At 40.0% G+C, this 17,228-nt stretch overlaps 1 protein-coding gene across 1 annotated transcript; it reads left to right on the forward strand.

The window, feature by feature from the left end:
* The first annotated feature begins 3,589 nt into the window (after window positions 1-3,589).
* LOC135250600 (ras-related protein Rab-15-like) lies at window positions 3,590-17,189 on the forward strand. The gene is made up of 7 exons (XM_064327091.1): window positions 3,590-3,994; window positions 12,134-12,194; window positions 12,636-12,696; window positions 13,548-13,625; window positions 13,846-13,935; window positions 14,276-14,341; window positions 14,597-17,189. Exons 1-7 carry the CDS (start codon window positions 3,871-3,873, stop codon window positions 14,753-14,755), a joined length of 639 nt encoding a protein of 212 aa, XP_064183161.1. The 5' UTR covers window positions 3,590-3,870; the 3' UTR covers window positions 14,756-17,189.
* The last annotated feature ends 39 nt before the right edge of the window (window positions 17,190-17,228 follow it).

Below are 17,228 nucleotides of genomic sequence, written 5' to 3' on the forward strand. Positions count from 1 at the left end.
GGTTTAAAAAATGAGCGTGCGCCGCGGTATACTTCAAAGTATCAGCGGAGAAGGCATCGCAAGAAACGTGCATACGGCAGGTGTATGGCAGGGCGTTTTAGCTTTAATTCATTTCTAGAGGATATCGCAAATACAATTCTAGCTAGTTAGAATGCAAATTCTTGATATCAGAAATTCGATTGTAACTAGTTATAATGCAAGCGTTTTCCCCATTCATTTCAATGGGACCTTTCATTTTTGATATCAAGAATTGAATTTTAACTAGTTAAAATAGGAATTCCTGATATCAAGAATTCCAATTTTAAGTAATTCATGATATCAGAAATAGGTATTTTAACTAGTTGAAATTATATTGCTGATATCAGTAATTGCCATTTTACCTAGGTCAAATTCCAACTCCCATTGAAATGAATGAGAAAAACGTTTTAAATCTGACTAGTTAAAATAGAATTTCCGATATCAAGAAACGGCATTTTAACTCGTTAAAATCGAATTTCTGATATCATAAATACACATTATAACTAGTTACAATTGAATTTCTGATATCAACAATTCACATTCCAACTAGTTAGAATTTGAATTTGCGATATCCTCTAGAAATGAATTAAAGCTAAAACGGCTTTCCATACAGGTGCTCTATTTCTTGATTTGACAACATGCTATGCTGTACTGTATATTTAACATGAGAAAATCAGTAAAGGTGGTTTAAAGAGAACAGTGTTTTTTTCCCATTGTAGAACAGCTTTGAAAATGGATTCAAATGTTGAATGAATGTTGAAATTAATGAATGGCTGAATGTCATTTGATATTTTCTGACTCCCTGTCCTATAATTTAAAAGACGATTGGAAACACACATAAATGTGATACAACACAAATGTACCTGATCCAACACTTCAAAGACAAGTGGAACATACACAGATTGCACAGAAGTTTGCAGAAAGGTCCAGCCCTGCCCCTCCCCTGGTTGAAGCTCACACCTTCACACAAATGCATTGCCTCACCCCTCTGAACTGCATATTATACATCCCTTCATTTGGACTATATACATTACCTGATAGTTTTAAACCTCAACTGTAACCTGCTCAACCCACTTGATTATTTGCTGTGATTAATCCCTTATTACATTCCTGTTACAGGCATTCTACCTCTACTTCACACCAGGTGGGACAGCGGGGGTGGGCTCCCCCTCTACAGCTTGGCTCCTCCTGTTTTTTTTTTTTTTTACCTCACTGCTTGCTTTTTGGGGTTCAGTCCAGGTTTTTGCCCAATTCTCCTTCTGTTACTCTGTCTTTGTGACAGTTCTCTGTAAAAAGCGCTGTTGAGAGAAGTTGAGTTGTTGAGAGAAGACTTGACTTGAGACTCACCTGAGTGTCCCCTCTTACAGATGTTGACCTGCCTCACCTTCTGACATTACACTGACAATTCACCTGTACTCTGAAGCCCATTCCCCTATCTCCAGATTATCTCATGCAGAATAACCCCATTTTATCTATTACATTATGAACACGTCAATGTCCACAGGGACTGTATCCACAGCCTTCAAGGAAGTTTCTCCAGACTATTCTGCTTTCCAGAATTATCAGCCAGTCTCCCTACCCCCTTTACTCCAAAACCCTGGAATGCACTATGTTGACTGTCACACACTAACCTTTTCCAGTTCCAGTGGCTTCAGTGCTCATTAATGCACAGGGACTGCCTTTCTCTGTCTGTCCTTCTCTTTTTCTTTGTTAGAGATCTATATCTCTAACAAATCACTTCTGTAACCTTGAGCATCTTCCCTCTCTTCTGTTCTAACATTGCTTGACCTTTCTACAGTCTTTGACACTGTAGACTATATGCTCCTCCATTCTACCTTTACCTCGCTTGGGATCTCAGGTACTGCTCTTGGATCGAAACATTTATCTCTGGCAGTCTGGAATTAAGGGTCTTAAAATATGGTAGCTTGTGTGAGGTCCTTGCCCTCAGACCCTTCCTACAAGTGTCCTACAAGGCTCTATCCTTTTTTTCCCCTTTATATGGAATCTCTTGGGTCTGTCATTTCCACACATCTGTTCTCATGCCATTTCTAAGCTGGTGATGCTCAGTTTTTCCTCTTTCCCTCCATTTGACACTCAAGTCTCACTTTGCATTGCAGCCTGTCTGAATGAAGGACAAGTTGGTCCTTCATTCAGACTGTTATTTTAAGTTCAACCTGGCTAAGACTTAGGTGCTGCAAATTCCCTCCAAGTTCTCACCACTGCTAGACCTCTCTTTTAATTTAGGTGTCACAGGAAAGCTCATTCAGAGCTCTTCTGCTGCAAGAGTCCTAGGGGTAACCCAAAATGATCAACACTCTTTCTCTCTCCATACAGTAGCAGAGTCAGGCATGTAAATTGTTTCTATAAAACCACCAAAGAATCCACCCCTTCCTCACCAGATACTCTGCAAGGCTCCTAGTCCAGGCCCTGGTACTCACACACCTGGACTATTGCAGTTCCCTTTTTTCCATATTCCCTGCTGTTGCTAATAAAAATCCTGCAATACAGAACACAGCCGACTTGTCTTCAATCTTCCCATTTATCCTCATGGCACAACCCTCATCTCACTTCTCATGCTACGTGTTACAGCTGACATTAAGTCTAAAGCCTTGATGCTAGCCTACAGGGCAGTAAGAGAACAGCTCCACCAGCCTCCAGTCAGTCTGTTAATTCCAGAACATTGAAGCAACTGGCTCTCCCTTTCCTGCATGGTTGCTTCTCCCGGTTGTGATGCCTGACTGTACTGACCCCACAGTGGTGGAACAAACTTCCCAAAGTGATCAGCGCCACAGAATCATTGGCTAATTTCTAACACAGAGTCTCACCTTTTCAGATGTGCATCTTGGTTCCCATCCCATCCACACATCATAGCACTCCCTCCTTTGGTACTCATTTCATTTATGGTATTTTATGGTTCTACGCTATACTATTTATGGTGGTAATCCCTGCAACATCTGAAAACCAATTTTACTTTTAAATAACATATTTCTTATTTCTATTGGACAGAATTAATTCTAAGGAATAATTTTTGACATTACAGTGGTAGTACATCAATGAGACAGCATTCATGTCAAGGATCAAGGGGGGACCTCTATGATGGCAACCAAGGCAAGGCCAAGATGTATTTATTTATTGGTTTATTTATTCAGTTACTTACTTATGTCCAAGGAGAAAACCGCTGTGTGTTCCACAGAGGAGAAATAACATTAGAACCTATTTTTGTTTCCTTGCTCATATTCAAGCTTAGAATAAACCTTCCATGACATCTAAACTTGGAATACTGAAGGGAAAGATTCTTGCTGAGAGATGATTGTCCATGTTACATTTAGATGTCACAGATCTCATAAACCACTTCTAAAACAAAATCATTAGTACAAGTAGTAGCCTATAGCACATTACCTAGCATTCATTTTATATTTTAATTTTTTAAATTCTGGATAATATTAGTATTGCAGTTTTTTAAATTGGAATTGGAATGAAAAAAGAAAAATACATTCCCTCTGAATGGGACATTAAGTTGTTTGTTCAGGTAGTCTCTCGACCCATGTCTCCACCCATTTTATGCGTTCCTAGTGATGTAGAAGCGAGAACAGCTGCCGCTTGCAATCCTGCCTCTTGACTTGTAGTCCCCAGCTAACGGTGTGTTAGGATCTACATGAGACTACCCACCTGCTCCGGAAGAGGAGGCTAACTTAGCGAATAATTCCTTCTACTAAACGTCTAAACGTCTATTTATATGTCGAAATGCAAACGAGAGCCTTCTGTCTCCACGTTTGTTTCCGGAGCTGACTGCGAGTGTACGTTTCGCTGCTAGCTACTCACCAACCGCGGCGCTTTCCAGCGTAGCACACTATGGCCAAGCAGTACGATGTTCTGTTCAGGCTGCTGCTGCTTGGAGATTCTGGGGTTGGGAAAACCTGTTTGTTGTGCAGGTTCACAGACAATGAATTTCATTCTTCTCATATTTCAACAATTGGTAAGTCATACCCTATCCTCATATTTATGTTATCTACATTGATATTGATAACTGTTCTTCTCCAGAGGGTGCTATGCATCAACTCATCAGTAACAGCTACTGTGTGTTCCCTGGTGGGAAGACATCGCGTTTTGTTTTCATATTGTAGTCGGTTGCTTGTGTTGTATTTAGGGTGTATATGCAGAATACTTTTTCGTGTTCTTTAGCCTACCTCCATGTTCAACATTGTAGCCTTAATACGTGCTTTATGAAACTGCTTGGACGAGGGTTTACGAAGATTTATAGACGTTCTAAAAAAATGCAGTTCTATAATCGTCAGTAGGCTGCCAGTAGCTACTTTATTAAGATCTCAAGCAGCGAAATTCACCTTAACGGAAGACCGGTGGCTCACTCTTCACCCACCATGTGCCAGCAGTTATTGCAATTAGGTCCCCCCTTCCAGAACTGTTTTAGTCAGTGAATTGGAGGTTTCACTGGTTGTTTATTTATGTAATTATCAAAATATGAGATTGCACGTAATGTGGAAACTGAGCAAAGTTCGTAACTCGTCTTTGTCCTATTGTGAAATATTTGTTCATTCTAACTGGGGTGTGGGAATCGATCCAAATTATGTCTGCTGATGGAAATATGTCATCAGTAATTACCTGTCGGAAGAGAGGGTCTCGCTTTAGGTAGCTGTCATGTAAAATTAACAGATGGAGAAGATATAATATACTATACTAACATGGAAAGCAAGACCCTTTAAAACAATTGACATATATAAGATGTCACATTTTAATGTGCTATGCAAATCACAAGGCATGCACACCATTTTTCATAATCAATTAGTCTACTGAGTGAAGCATATGTGCAAATATAAAGTGAAATGCTGGTGGAGAATGTCTTTTGCAGGATAATGATGGAAATATTCATTTTCTGGGTTGACAAACAAGAGGAGCATTCAACCTGTATGAGATAGTGAGTAATGAGTTTCAGTCTGCACTCCACTCCAGTACTGTGGGTTATGCATGACATAATTGTTATGCATCGCATAATTCAAAATCTTTTAGGTGTCAAACGGGGGCTTGCAGGTTAGAAAAAAATCAGGTTCAGGTTTTATGAAAATCAGGTTTAAAAATCAGGTTTCATACATACAAATTGCATAAAAGAAAAGAAGAAATGTGGATGTTGTCTTCCATTCCTAAGATCTGAGCATGATGTTTTTTCAGGTCTCCCATGGAATGTTTCCCTAACGTGTGCGAAAGCTTTTGACAAAATTTGACCAAATAAAAAAAAAAAATGACCAGGAGCTGAGCGGTCTTAACATTACATGTTTGTCAGACCAGTGCTTTGGAAATTAGTTCTGATTGAACAAAGTCATGAAGCAAAAAAGACAGAGAAGCAAAAAAAAAAAAAGAACAGAAATGATTAACTTCTGTCCTCTGGCTATAGTCTTATGTTTTCTGAGACCATTTAACCTTTCAACATAAATATAAATAAATATTATATTATAAATATTGGGATAAATAATGTCTGGTTGAGCATGGGTTTGTACCTGAGAACTAAAGTCTGACCCCTCCATAAAGCTTCAATTCAAAACCAAGTCCTTGTTGCATGATTGTACATTTATTATGATGGATTCCGTAGTTGTTTATTTCATGTGGCATATTTATATATCCCTGTTGAGCTGTACATGAGCACAAAAGCTGAAATGTTCATCATTTACTGAAAGGCATTTGGCACCTCTACAGATACTGAAGAGACTGACTTTGCATGGTTAGAGTTTCCCAATGTAAAGTAATTTGGTAATTATTTCCTATAATGCTCTAAAATTCAGGGAGATTGTCAAGACCTGAAACTCACTGACCTTTTATCTCCTGGTGAAAGGCTGGCTTGCGCTAAGTGGCTTTGCTTCAGGACTGACCCTCTGAACAGGGGCTCTCCTTCTCTTTAGGGAAGGAAATGGAGACAGGAAACATATCAGTGCTAGCCTGTTCTTTATCGACTGGATTAGAGGGCGGACAAAAGCCAGACTGCAGTGGGTAATTAATGTGAGGTGCTTTAGAGGAGTGAGGGGGCAACAACCGAAATAATCTGTGGGTGGGATGTACTATCGGTTCTAGAGGAAATGCATTTCGATCTGGTTTATCATGTAACCACATGGGTGACATGTTTCTAGGTGGGGACAGTCCTCGGGAAAGTGAATTGTGGATGTGAGGTTAGTCATTTATCTTGCATCTTGATGATTTTTAAGCTACACATGTGAATCAGAACTAGCTTTAACTTAAAAATAGCTTTATTATAATTTTACGTATTGCCAGATCAGAAGGTGGGTTCACACACTGGACCGGATGGCTGTCAGTGCACACAAGGACACGATACATAGGAAACTGCACAGAATGTCTTTGGACTGTGGGAAACCAATTCATCTGGAGGAATCCCCCGTAGTGTTGGAGCAGAACGACTGCAGCTGGCGGAGTCAGCCTCATACCCTGATGCTATCAGGCATCAGTGCTACCTACTGTTCCACTCTCTACTCCGTATAGCTAATTTGATATCTAGTATCGACACATTCCAGTCATGTCTTTTGCTTGATTTCGAATACTTTTTTCTTGGTACATTTCTGCAGCAGTCATTCTAAAGCGATTTGCTTTTAAAATAAACTTTTGTGCGTTCAGCAGTACCAAGACATGGTCATGGTTAAAGTATGTTGCTACTTTAAAATGGCCTACTCCTGCTGAATATAGGCTATCTCTCAAAGTTGTCTTGAGTAGAAGATCTATTATAACGGTAATTTTTTGGCCAGGAAAATGTATTGTATTTTTAAGTTGTCAGCTGTGGCTTTGAAACAAATTTGCAAAAGAATTAAACCAAGAAGAAATATTTGATGGGCTTTAAGTAGGCTATAGTTATCCAGTTGCAGATGTTCCAGTAATTTTTTTTATTTTACCTGTACTTTAAGGCTTGATGTGTTGGCTTTACATCGCTCAGTCGAGATAATGTGTTGAGACTACAGGCTGGAGCCTTTGATTTCTTTGTTATTGCGCAGAGCCTCAGTTGAAGATTGCCAGTGTGACTCTGCTCTCATACGTGTGAGTGATAGTCATTTAATGGCGGAGCTTTTGGCGATGACAGGGACTGGTCAGAGTGACCAGAGCTGAGTGGCAGGGTGCAGCTTAGGTACAGCAGAAACACATTTCATGTAATCGCATTTTGTCCATTGTTTCACTGTGTCCTGAAGTTCTATGATGAAGTTGTTTGGCTGTATTAAGACATTGTTTCATTTTGTATTCTAAAGGAGGATGTCCAATTAATGCATAAATAGGCTCTAGTGAACTTCTTGCTCAATGATGAACTCCTGTACAAGTATAAAATTGATGGATTTACATGGTGTCACAGGAGATCCTTTAATTCTGTATGGTGAAATTCTTTGAGTGAGTCAGTTCTGACTTCCCACAGGACATCACCATGCATTGATCTGCCTCTTCTTAATGGCTGCCTGGAATGCCTGGACTGTCATCAGGCCTTTTCTGCCAGTAGGGACCAGCTGGATTTAAAGTTAGCAGCAAAAACGCGGTCTTTCCTGGGGCCCCAGCAGTTCCTACACGTCCTCAGTTGGGGACCACCCACTCATTGCTTGAGGCTTATTGGCTACAGTGTAAAGCCACAGTGGGGAATGGAGCCCATCGTTATGGTTGTGTCTCCACTTTGGCCATAATTCAAGCACCTTTGTGCCCCACACCACACATTGTGTCTCCCAGTAAACATTTTCCTGTGTTCTTGTTTCGGTTCATTCATATTGTGTAATGACACTGAAGATTTTATTCTGTCACATGAGAAAACAAGTGGTAAGTTACATTTCCTTAAATAGAGGTTTAATTAACTGTGACAGTTTTGGAGGAGTATCATGACTCCATGATAAACTGGGCAGCTGGTAGCTCTCTGAACCTCTTTCTGTCCCAACTGTGTCACAGTGCTTTTATATTAGTTGTTCTCAGTAACTGTTTTGAGATGAATAAATTCTTAATATTTTACGAACATCAAATTTGTACTTTTGCGTTGAACGATGGATGACCAAATATTTTTGGCAACAGATTTTGTACAGCAGACTCTGGATCAAATGTTATCCCACAGTGCAACAGTGGACTCCTAATAGCCTTTAGTCCTCTTCCTCTGCACTGCTGAAGACGTACAATATCCCTGCCAGCCCTGTTGTTGAGCCAAAGTATTTGGAATTGTGTGGGTGATGATTGATTGAATGATGAAAATGGGATTCCAGCCCCAGAGCCATATTCTGGTTTTCCGTTTGATGCCAGCGTTGGAATATGGTTGTTTGCAAACGCTCTGGGTTTAATGGGTTGCTTTGTTTCATTCTTACTTGAAAATCTGCCAGTGAAGAGGGTCTTGATGGCATTGCTAATAGCTGCCCTCTAAATCATATCAGCATTTCCCATGTTTATGCCCTCACAAGCTCTGGTTTATGGGCTATGCTTCCAGGGAGCTGATTACTAGAAATTGTGACACATAATGTAAAAACTGTTGTAATTGTACTCCATGTGCTAGGAACACTGAGAAGCTTTTGTAGGATGAAAGACCTTATAGTCGTGGGAACTAATGCTTGTGACTTAGCACCTTAATTAATGTATAGTATGACAAAATAATAGGAGCTTCGTTGGTGTATCCATGACAGCAAAAAAATTCCATACCAATGTGCACCTGCACATTGACAGCCTTGTAACACTGCCAGCTAATTATGTTCAGGCACTGTCAACCTGTCCAATGTAATCACTTTGACTAGTTTTGACACCTGGGTAAATTTTAATTGACAGTTTTGGGCATGCTGGAAAAGGCACCTTAATTCCCACAATTTAGGCCTGACTCCCAGTGCACTGAAAAGCAACCCCTTCCCTCCTGCCCACAGTCCTACATCTAGGTGATTCAGACAGTGTGGTTCATGAAGAAAAAGGCACAGTGAGAGCCAGTACAAGGCAGTGCCAAGAGGTACCACTTGCAACCCACAGGGACAGAACAAGGTAACCGTCTGGCGTTTCAAGTACGGACTTGTTCCTAACATCCTCTTTGTTTCTATGAAAATATAAATTGTATTACAATATAGCCTAAATGCAGGCTTGTTACTGTCTGTACTTATGTATATTTATATTTTATTAATCTATTGAATTTACTTGGATATGCCTTTTCTCAAAATTACAGCACTAGAGTTCTCGTAACTAGAAAGATTGTAGTTTCAAGTTCTTTGTGGATTTCTTTTTCGGGTTCCAGTAATTATTAGGGGTGTACTGAAACATTGCTGCATTGCGCTGCAAACGTCACGACACATCTGCTTCGACGTGACATGTATGAATCGATTTGTTCGAGATGAATCATTCATTTACATGGCAAACTTTTATTTAGGCAGATTGAGGCACTGAAGTTATTAAGCAAACTTGTTTTCTTTGAAAGTTATACTGTTTGTTATTTCAGTGATCCCTTGAGTTTTCTTGGGGTGGGGGAGTCTATCAAATATAATGGTCACGTTCACATTGCAGCTAATCGCATCATATTGTATCATGAAGAATCACTATTAATTGTTCAATATTGTTATAAATGAAGATAAATCGTTGTTGAGAGTATGACTGTCGTATTGTATCGTGATCAAGTTGTATCATTACCCCCCTAGGTATTATTTTGTAGATGGGCAGGTTGCCCAACCTGTGTTGGTTCAGTGAATAGCCCAGACCCACAGGTGTGTGTGTGTGTGTGTGTGTGAGAATGTGTGCTTGTGCACACACAGAGAGAGAGAGAGAGAGAGAGAGAAAGCCAGAGAGAGAGAGACACACATGCATGGTTTTCATTGCTACATGACTCATTGCTTTATATTATTCCAACAAAGCTTGAGGCTATAGCAGATATCTCTAAAAAGTGGACACTATACTGTGGAAATGGCATTCATTCTGCCTGCGGCATAGCTCAGGCCTTCATTCGCTACGTTCTCGGCTGACAAAGGAAGCAAATCAGAAAAAGCTCACTTGTGTTTAAGGCACTCGTGTGTAAGTGCCAAGACACTAATTATAATGACAGTCCGCTTCCCCACTAGAGATTACATGTCATTTCCTGATAATGTCTAACAGCCCAAAATGAACAGTAGTTTCTGATGTCATTAGAGAAAGAATTAGCTTCTGTGTTTTGTGTTTTTTATTTTATTAATTCATATATAGCCACCCTGTGCATACAGTAAAAATGAACAAAAACAAAAGTGCTCATGTTTAATTAATTCCAGTCAGTTCAAACAGATGTCTGGCACATTGTCATCAGAGGCTGACACCATGTTGTCTGTGCAACACCCTCATGCTCTGTGGCCATTTCATATAGTTTTCTCTTTTTGATGATACTGCTTGAGGCCTTTTTTGCCTTCATCCACTCATTCATCACATTTGTGCAGGTTTTCCTGAGGATGTCAGTGCATTTACTGTGATGGCACTGCCCGCTCTTTGGTGGTCCATACAGTCTTTAGCTTCTATGAATTTAGCAAAGTTCTATTAATTTAGTGAAGCCACAAGATGGCAGTGATCTTGTGTTTTCTAAATTTTTTTATATTTTGGTAAATATATTGAATTTTTGATTATATGAAAGCAATCATACATGAACAAGATGACCGGTTAGCATTTGATTAGTTTCTATTGTGCATTCAAGAAATTCATGCATGCGTGGTATTTTATAGTCACATGTTAATCTCCAATCTTTTTGTTGTATTAAAAATGATTTAATGTGCAGTGCACACAGGGACAACAGAGCTGTCACAAGTTGTCAGCATCAGGTGAAAGCTGTGTTTTAATGGTCACCCTTGCAAATACCGGCAAACATAACAGTTTTGAAACTTGTTTTGAAACTATTTCAGTTTAGTGTTCTTCAACCCTTTTGTAGCTGAGTGGTTGCCACTGACTGAATAGTTATTGCTCCACTATTGAAGACTTGCTGTTGAGCTCTGTTGTTCTGGGACTGCAGTGTCACTGTATATCTCTGTTTTGATACACCCTTGTTTGTATGCGTTCACATTCCACCCCGCTCCCAGACTGCTGGTATATAATGCTGATTTAAATTACTGTAGAAGCGGTCCATGATTTACGGTATAGCTACTGCGCGTTGAAAGAGCTAACTGCTGCATTTGGCTTGGGTCAGTGCGTATCCAGGCAACCCCCACCACTGACTAACAAAGGAAAAGTGGATTTTTCAGTTCTTTGTTGGTCTCAGCCCTTGGGCGATGATGCTACTGTATAGCCCATGATGGGTTTCCCACATGTCTGTTTGAATACACTCCTGTTAAAGAAAAGACTGGGTAATTGTTTGTAACCTCTTATTCTAGAAGAGTGAGCTATAACTCAGATGACCTTGTTTTCAGATGCAGCATCTCAAGTGTCTCGAATGTTTTTGAAGGCAGTGGAAATCCTATTAACTTTGCCGAGTCTTCTTGGGCTAGAAACTAGTATATTAAGTTATATATTAAGAAACTAGTATATTATTGCCAATGCTAAGTGAAAGGTGCCTCCCATGCGCACCGCAAGATGAATAAGCATAAGAGATCTTATATACTGAACCTTTTTGTATAGCTTTTCATGTTGACTCACTCGTGCTAGTTGGGCAGTAGTGTTTTTGGTGAGCATTCCTTTCTCCGTAGCCATCTTGCATGTTAACTAAACACATTAAACTTGGAGTTGAAGTCACACTTGGCCAAAAGATATATGCATATCTCCACTGCTCCAGCATACCACAACTTGCTCATGATTCACAGGAGGAAATCGTTTCCATGGAAACTGTTGAAGTAAAGCGTGAGAGTAGAGTGATGGCAGCCATCTTGTAACCCTTTCGTGGACAACCTAAATGAGGGGATTATGTGCTTGTGTCAGGGGCAAGTGGTATATATTCTGATCAGTGATGCGTGCTATTGATTTGGATAATGTGGCATGAAATTAAATGGTGAATGCTGAACTGTGGTTTTAATATGAGCAATTCAGGATGAGCACATGTATGGACAGAACAATTGTTTGCTAGCAATGCAAATGAGACATAATGAAAATGAGATGTGTTCATAATGAAAAGTGGAGTGTATTTTCACCCTTGTATCCCGTTAAGATCATTAAGGTGCAAGTTATGATTTTCTTGCAGGTGTCGATTTCAAAATGAAGACATTAGAAATAGATGGAATTAAAGTACGAATACAGATATGGTGAGTGAATGATGACTTCAGATGTAACCACTAATATCTTGCATTTGGATGCATTCTATACTTTTTGTGCTGCTTTTTGGTAGTATTTCTGTGTAGTTCTCACTTAAATCCCACAAGGTTTAGCTCTAATAATCTGTGCCAGGGAGTCCTGCAGACTCTAACCCTTTATGGATAACACTATTAGCACCTATGCATTACCCATAAGGCTTGCCTGCTATAGTCAGCACTGTCACAGTATGATTGAATTCCAGACTGTGGGGCATATCACCGCCCTGAGAACAGGGTCTATTGTCTGGATATGTCACCTGAGATCCCTAAATGCCACATCTTGTTGTCACAGATATACCACATATGTTGCAAGGTTATCATTAGTGACAATGGCAGTGTAGTCTATTCTAACTGAAGGTGAGTGAGTTCTTACTATGTGTTCATCTGTGCTAGGGATACAGCAGGCCAGGAGAGATACCAGACCATCACCAAGCAGTACTACAGACGAGCACAAGTGAGTTCTTTCAAGCTTACTCATAACCGTCACAACAGTTCTTATCTGTTCTGGAGACACAAGGATCCTGTCCTTCTGCCGACTATTTTGATTTTCTATGGCCTATTAATACACCCAAGGATGACAGAGGTATAGCCTAGTTTCTTGCTCACATGCAAAGACAAAAGATTCAATAGTTTGTCTGTGCTTGGAGAAAGCGCTATGAATTAATGATTAAGTTGTTTTCATCTTCCGTTTGAAACTACCTCAAAACAACAGTGTAAAATACTCAGTTCTGAAAAGCTACAGTTTTAAGAGATGTGACCAATCACAGGTCAGAGGAGCCTGTATGCCAAATGTTACATAAGCTGGTGTTTTCAGTGCTACATTTTCTTTTGTGTATTTTTAATGATGGCAGCAGGCTCAAAAGCAGAAATGGAAAAATAGTGACATTCTTTGACTAATCAGACAAATTTGACTACAGGAGGTATTTCATGTTAGGAACAAGAAACAAGCCAGATGTTGCCAGAAATATTTATTCACTCAATATTTTTTATGATTCAAATTCTCAAAACAATATGGTACAGTGCTGGGCCAGACATTTTTAAGGGCCATGAGAGGGGGGTTGAAGGATGGAAATCAGGGTTCATTTTTATGTGCTGTCACCAGTACAAGAGTTCAACAATAGTTCACCTCTGGAAATGTGAAATGTAATCCTCCTGTGCAGAGTCACTCTGTTGGCACATGTTCTCCAGTACTTCTATGTCAGGTCAGGCTGACTCCTCTCCCATGGCCATAGCCACAGCATGTGGCTCTCAAGAGCATTAACATTGATCCTGAAATCCTGTTTCTTTCCGTTTTCCACCAATCAGGGAATCTTCCTGGTGTATGACATCACCAGCGAGCGGTCTTTTCAGCACATCATGAAGTGGGCCAGCGATGTGGACGAGGTGAGGCCAGTCGTTATAATTCCACAAGCACATACCACAGAAGATAATTTTCCAGAGTGGCCCAGAAGTGGCTCACTAGTCCCCAGCAGCACAAGCTGACTTTCTGATAATCTGCGATGTGATGACTGGGGCTCCTCAGAGTTCCTCCTTCAGCAGCTGTGGCCTGCTTTCCTGACCAAGGATCTCTGACAACAGCATCCCTCCTGTGTCTCTGTTTCAGTACGCACCCGACAAGGTACAGAAGATCCTCATAGGGAACAAGTCTGACGAAGAGCAGAAGAGACAGGTGCCCAAGATGCACGGTGACAAGGTGGGATGGTCAATACATTTGCTGAGAGACACAAACACCATTCGTTTGTGGCCTAACGGTCACCCATGCAGCACTGCTTGATAATGGATTATCCCAGCCTGTATGCATGCAGGAGGCTTAGAGGTATTTCATATCACATACAGTACATTGCAGTTACGGTTTATTTTGGTCACTAACCAGCATTGAATAATGAGCTGGACTACAGTAGGTAATGATTGCCACTTGATCATATTGCAAGAGGCAGAGCATTAATCCGTGTCTGAAGGTGGTAATCAAAGGGAAATCATGGAAATCATGTAGCTAATTTTTCGCTGTACACAATATTACTGCTTTCTTGCAGCTTGCAAAAACCTATGGAATGGACTTCTTTGAGACAAGTGCCTGTACGAATTACAACATTAAAGAGGTGAGTCGATTTCTCACCATTAGTAATATGCTTCATTCTGGTTTCAAGTCATCCTTCAAAAGAGACTGTGTATTATCTTTGACAATTTACAAATTAATTATTTAGAGAAGCTTTAAACCAAAGCAGCTTACATAAGTGTATTTCACTTATTTACATCTGCTTTGACTGTCAGACTTCACAAATGCTGAACACAGCTTTTCAAGTTGACGCTAACTGATGACAGATTACTCCCCTGTGTCCGGCTCTCTTTCCCAGTCATTCACCCGGTTGACAGAACTGGTCTTACAGGCCAATAGGAAGGAGCTGGATGGTCTGCGGGTGTCCATCAACGAGGATCTGGGCATCGCTGACCTGGAAGACGAGGAGGACCAGTGCGAGAGTGCTGCTAACACACAGAAGGCGTGCTGGTGTTAAAGGAGAGGCACGCATACAGACCTTCAAACGTTCCAGCAAAGCGTGGTATTTTCACGAGGCTGACGCATGACGAAAAGATTCAAATGATGGAACCTGGGTATTTCTCCTGCCACAGGGGCTCACACCTCTCAGTACCCACATTCTCATGTTGTGTGACTGTTGCATTTTATCCACAATACTCGTTGTTTTCAGTTTCAGTTTATTTTCTTTTTGGCTTTGGTCTTCTTTATTTGAAAAACATCTGAAATACATCATTATCATAAGCTCCTTTCTCTTCTTGGCTTCTACCAAAATACCAAATCCCATTTTATGCTTAAAGTCAGGTTTTTCCATGTTTTTTCTGATTTTGCCAGAAGAGGGCAGCATTCTCTTAACGGCGCGTTTGTATATTTGTTGTACGTTTGATAACAAAGGTACCTGCAATTCAACTCTTGCTCTTGGTGAATTCTGATCCTCAGCCTCAATTCAGAATAAACCAGCTCCACATGCGTTCCCCTACCATTCCATGCAAAAAATGTGACACTGAGACAAGGCCAGTTATCCTCAGCACAGGAGTTCAGGAGTTGAAAGTTGGCATTACATAGCACAAAGGAGTGGTACACTGTGGAATGTATCATGCTTTTCCACCATTTCAATTTCTTTGCATTTTCCTTTTTTTTCTGAATCCTCTGTTAGTATTACAGCGGGTTGTTTTTTCCATGAAGTGTTCTTTGTCATTGCCTTTCAATTCAGCAAGAGTCTCTTTCTTCACTGCCTTTCTGTCTACTTGTTCTGTGTTTCTGTGCGATCTCAGATAAGTCATTCATTGCCATCTGTCTGGATATTTCCCCCAGATAAACTGCTCAAATGCATGATATAGAGATTCGCCCTCTTTGTCTCTTATGCCTGAGATTAACCGCTTTAAGTATCAGTGGTCATTTAAAACATGGTCAGGGGAGTTAAAATAAACACATGGATATAAGTGTATATATATAAATACAAAAATGTAATTAGTATTGATTTAGTCATTCCATTTTGATGCAAAGTATTCATGAGAAATGGTTCCAGGATTTCCTGTGTTACTCAGCATAAAAGCTAAAAACATTTATTTTTCAAGCATTTGTGAGTGACTCGTTTTAATGTATTTAATGGGACCGCAGGTGCTCCAGCAATGTTCTTAACTATTCTTGAGCTCTCGTGTGCTGGCATGGTAGAGTGCAGGCGAATCTTGTATCTGAGGTGCACTCACTGACGTAAGAGGAAACTACAGAACAGAGAGGGCAGGAGGCAAGGATGAATTATTGAGAGGATGAAAACTAAAACGACCAAGATTGCTCCTTTGTCTGAAGTAAGGCATCACAGAACCATTCCTTTTTCACTGCAGTTACTCGGCAAGTTTTTGATTATAATTAGTGAGTACCAAGACTTACTACTAAAACTTACTGCCTGTGTTGAATGTATCCGTGTTGTAATGCAAATTATTTGGGGCACATCAATCAAATTTGACAACTGCAGAGCTGTGGAACTTCAGTGTGTTTGTTGTAATTAACTCTGAATTATTCCATCCGTGGAGTCTCCAGTGAAGCTTGTGGTCTCTTGATGAATTGGGATAGTTGCAAATGTCCCACATTCTCAATTTTTGGCTCTTATATCAGGTTTTTAGTCTCTGCACATTTGGAGATGGCCAATGCAGTGCCTCTTGACCTTTGATGACCTCTGAGTTTAAACAATGTGCTTGCACACTGGTTATGTACATGTTAGCTGCTCACATTGCATATGACTGTGGTGCTGTATCTAAAACAGTAGGAAACTTACAGATGTCATCCTACTGTTCTCACCAACTTTATTGCAAAAGTATTCATGAGGTGACCCAAGCTAGTAAAAAGAAACGTTGTGTGTGCAAGGTCAGATTTTTATTTATTTTTTTCAGAAAAAAAGCATAAATGAAGTGTGGTCAGCAGCACCCCTCAATAAAATACAAGAATTGCAAAGCATTTACTCAGCCAGCCTGCATAATAGCAGTGCTGAAATGAACTGGTGTTGTGTTCTTCAAGGTATTTTCCATAAAAATTGAAAGTCCCCTTTTAACGTTTGGTAACTTATCAATAGTTTGTACATGTGTTATTGCACTTACTAGGTGATGAAAGATTATTTTCTGCCCTTGAAGTACAAACTGTGTTGAATTTACCTTGGCACTATACACCCCACTCCAAGATAGAAGTAATCTGTTGCATCTGAGGATGTGTTGTATTGAATGGAAACTTGATTACACTGTAGAAACAAAATGTATCTCTTTCTTGTTTCTGCTGTCTGCTGAAAAACAATTGTTTGGAACACTACTTGAATTCTGTCATGGTCTTAGTGGAAATATTTAGTGTGTTTCAGGATTGAGATTCTTTTGAATGAGTCAGAAAATGACAATGATTTTGAAAAATAAATAGTAGTGAGATATTTACTTACGGGTGTTCATTTAACAAATGGGTGTTTCTTGATT

This window comes from Anguilla rostrata, chromosome 1 (genome assembly GCF_018555375.3).
Source record: "Anguilla rostrata isolate EN2019 chromosome 1, ASM1855537v3, whole genome shotgun sequence".
NCBI lineage: Eukaryota > Metazoa > Chordata > Actinopteri > Anguilliformes > Anguillidae > Anguilla > Anguilla rostrata.

What these genes read in the sequence shown, in the direction of transcription:
- LOC135250600 (XM_064327091.1), top strand. Translation starts at nt 3,871, where the DNA reads ATGGCCAAGCAGTACGATGTTCTGTTCAGGCTGCTGCTGCTTGGAGAT. An exon ending in AAAGTACGAATACAGATATG is followed by an intron (nt 12,195 to 12,635) that starts GTGAGTGAATGA and finishes CATCTGTGCTAG; the next exon opens with GGATACAGCAGGCCAGGAGA. An exon ending in CGAATTACAACATTAAAGAG is followed by an intron (nt 14,342 to 14,596) that starts GTGAGTCGATTT and finishes TCTCTTTCCCAG; the next exon opens with TCATTCACCCGGTTGACAGA.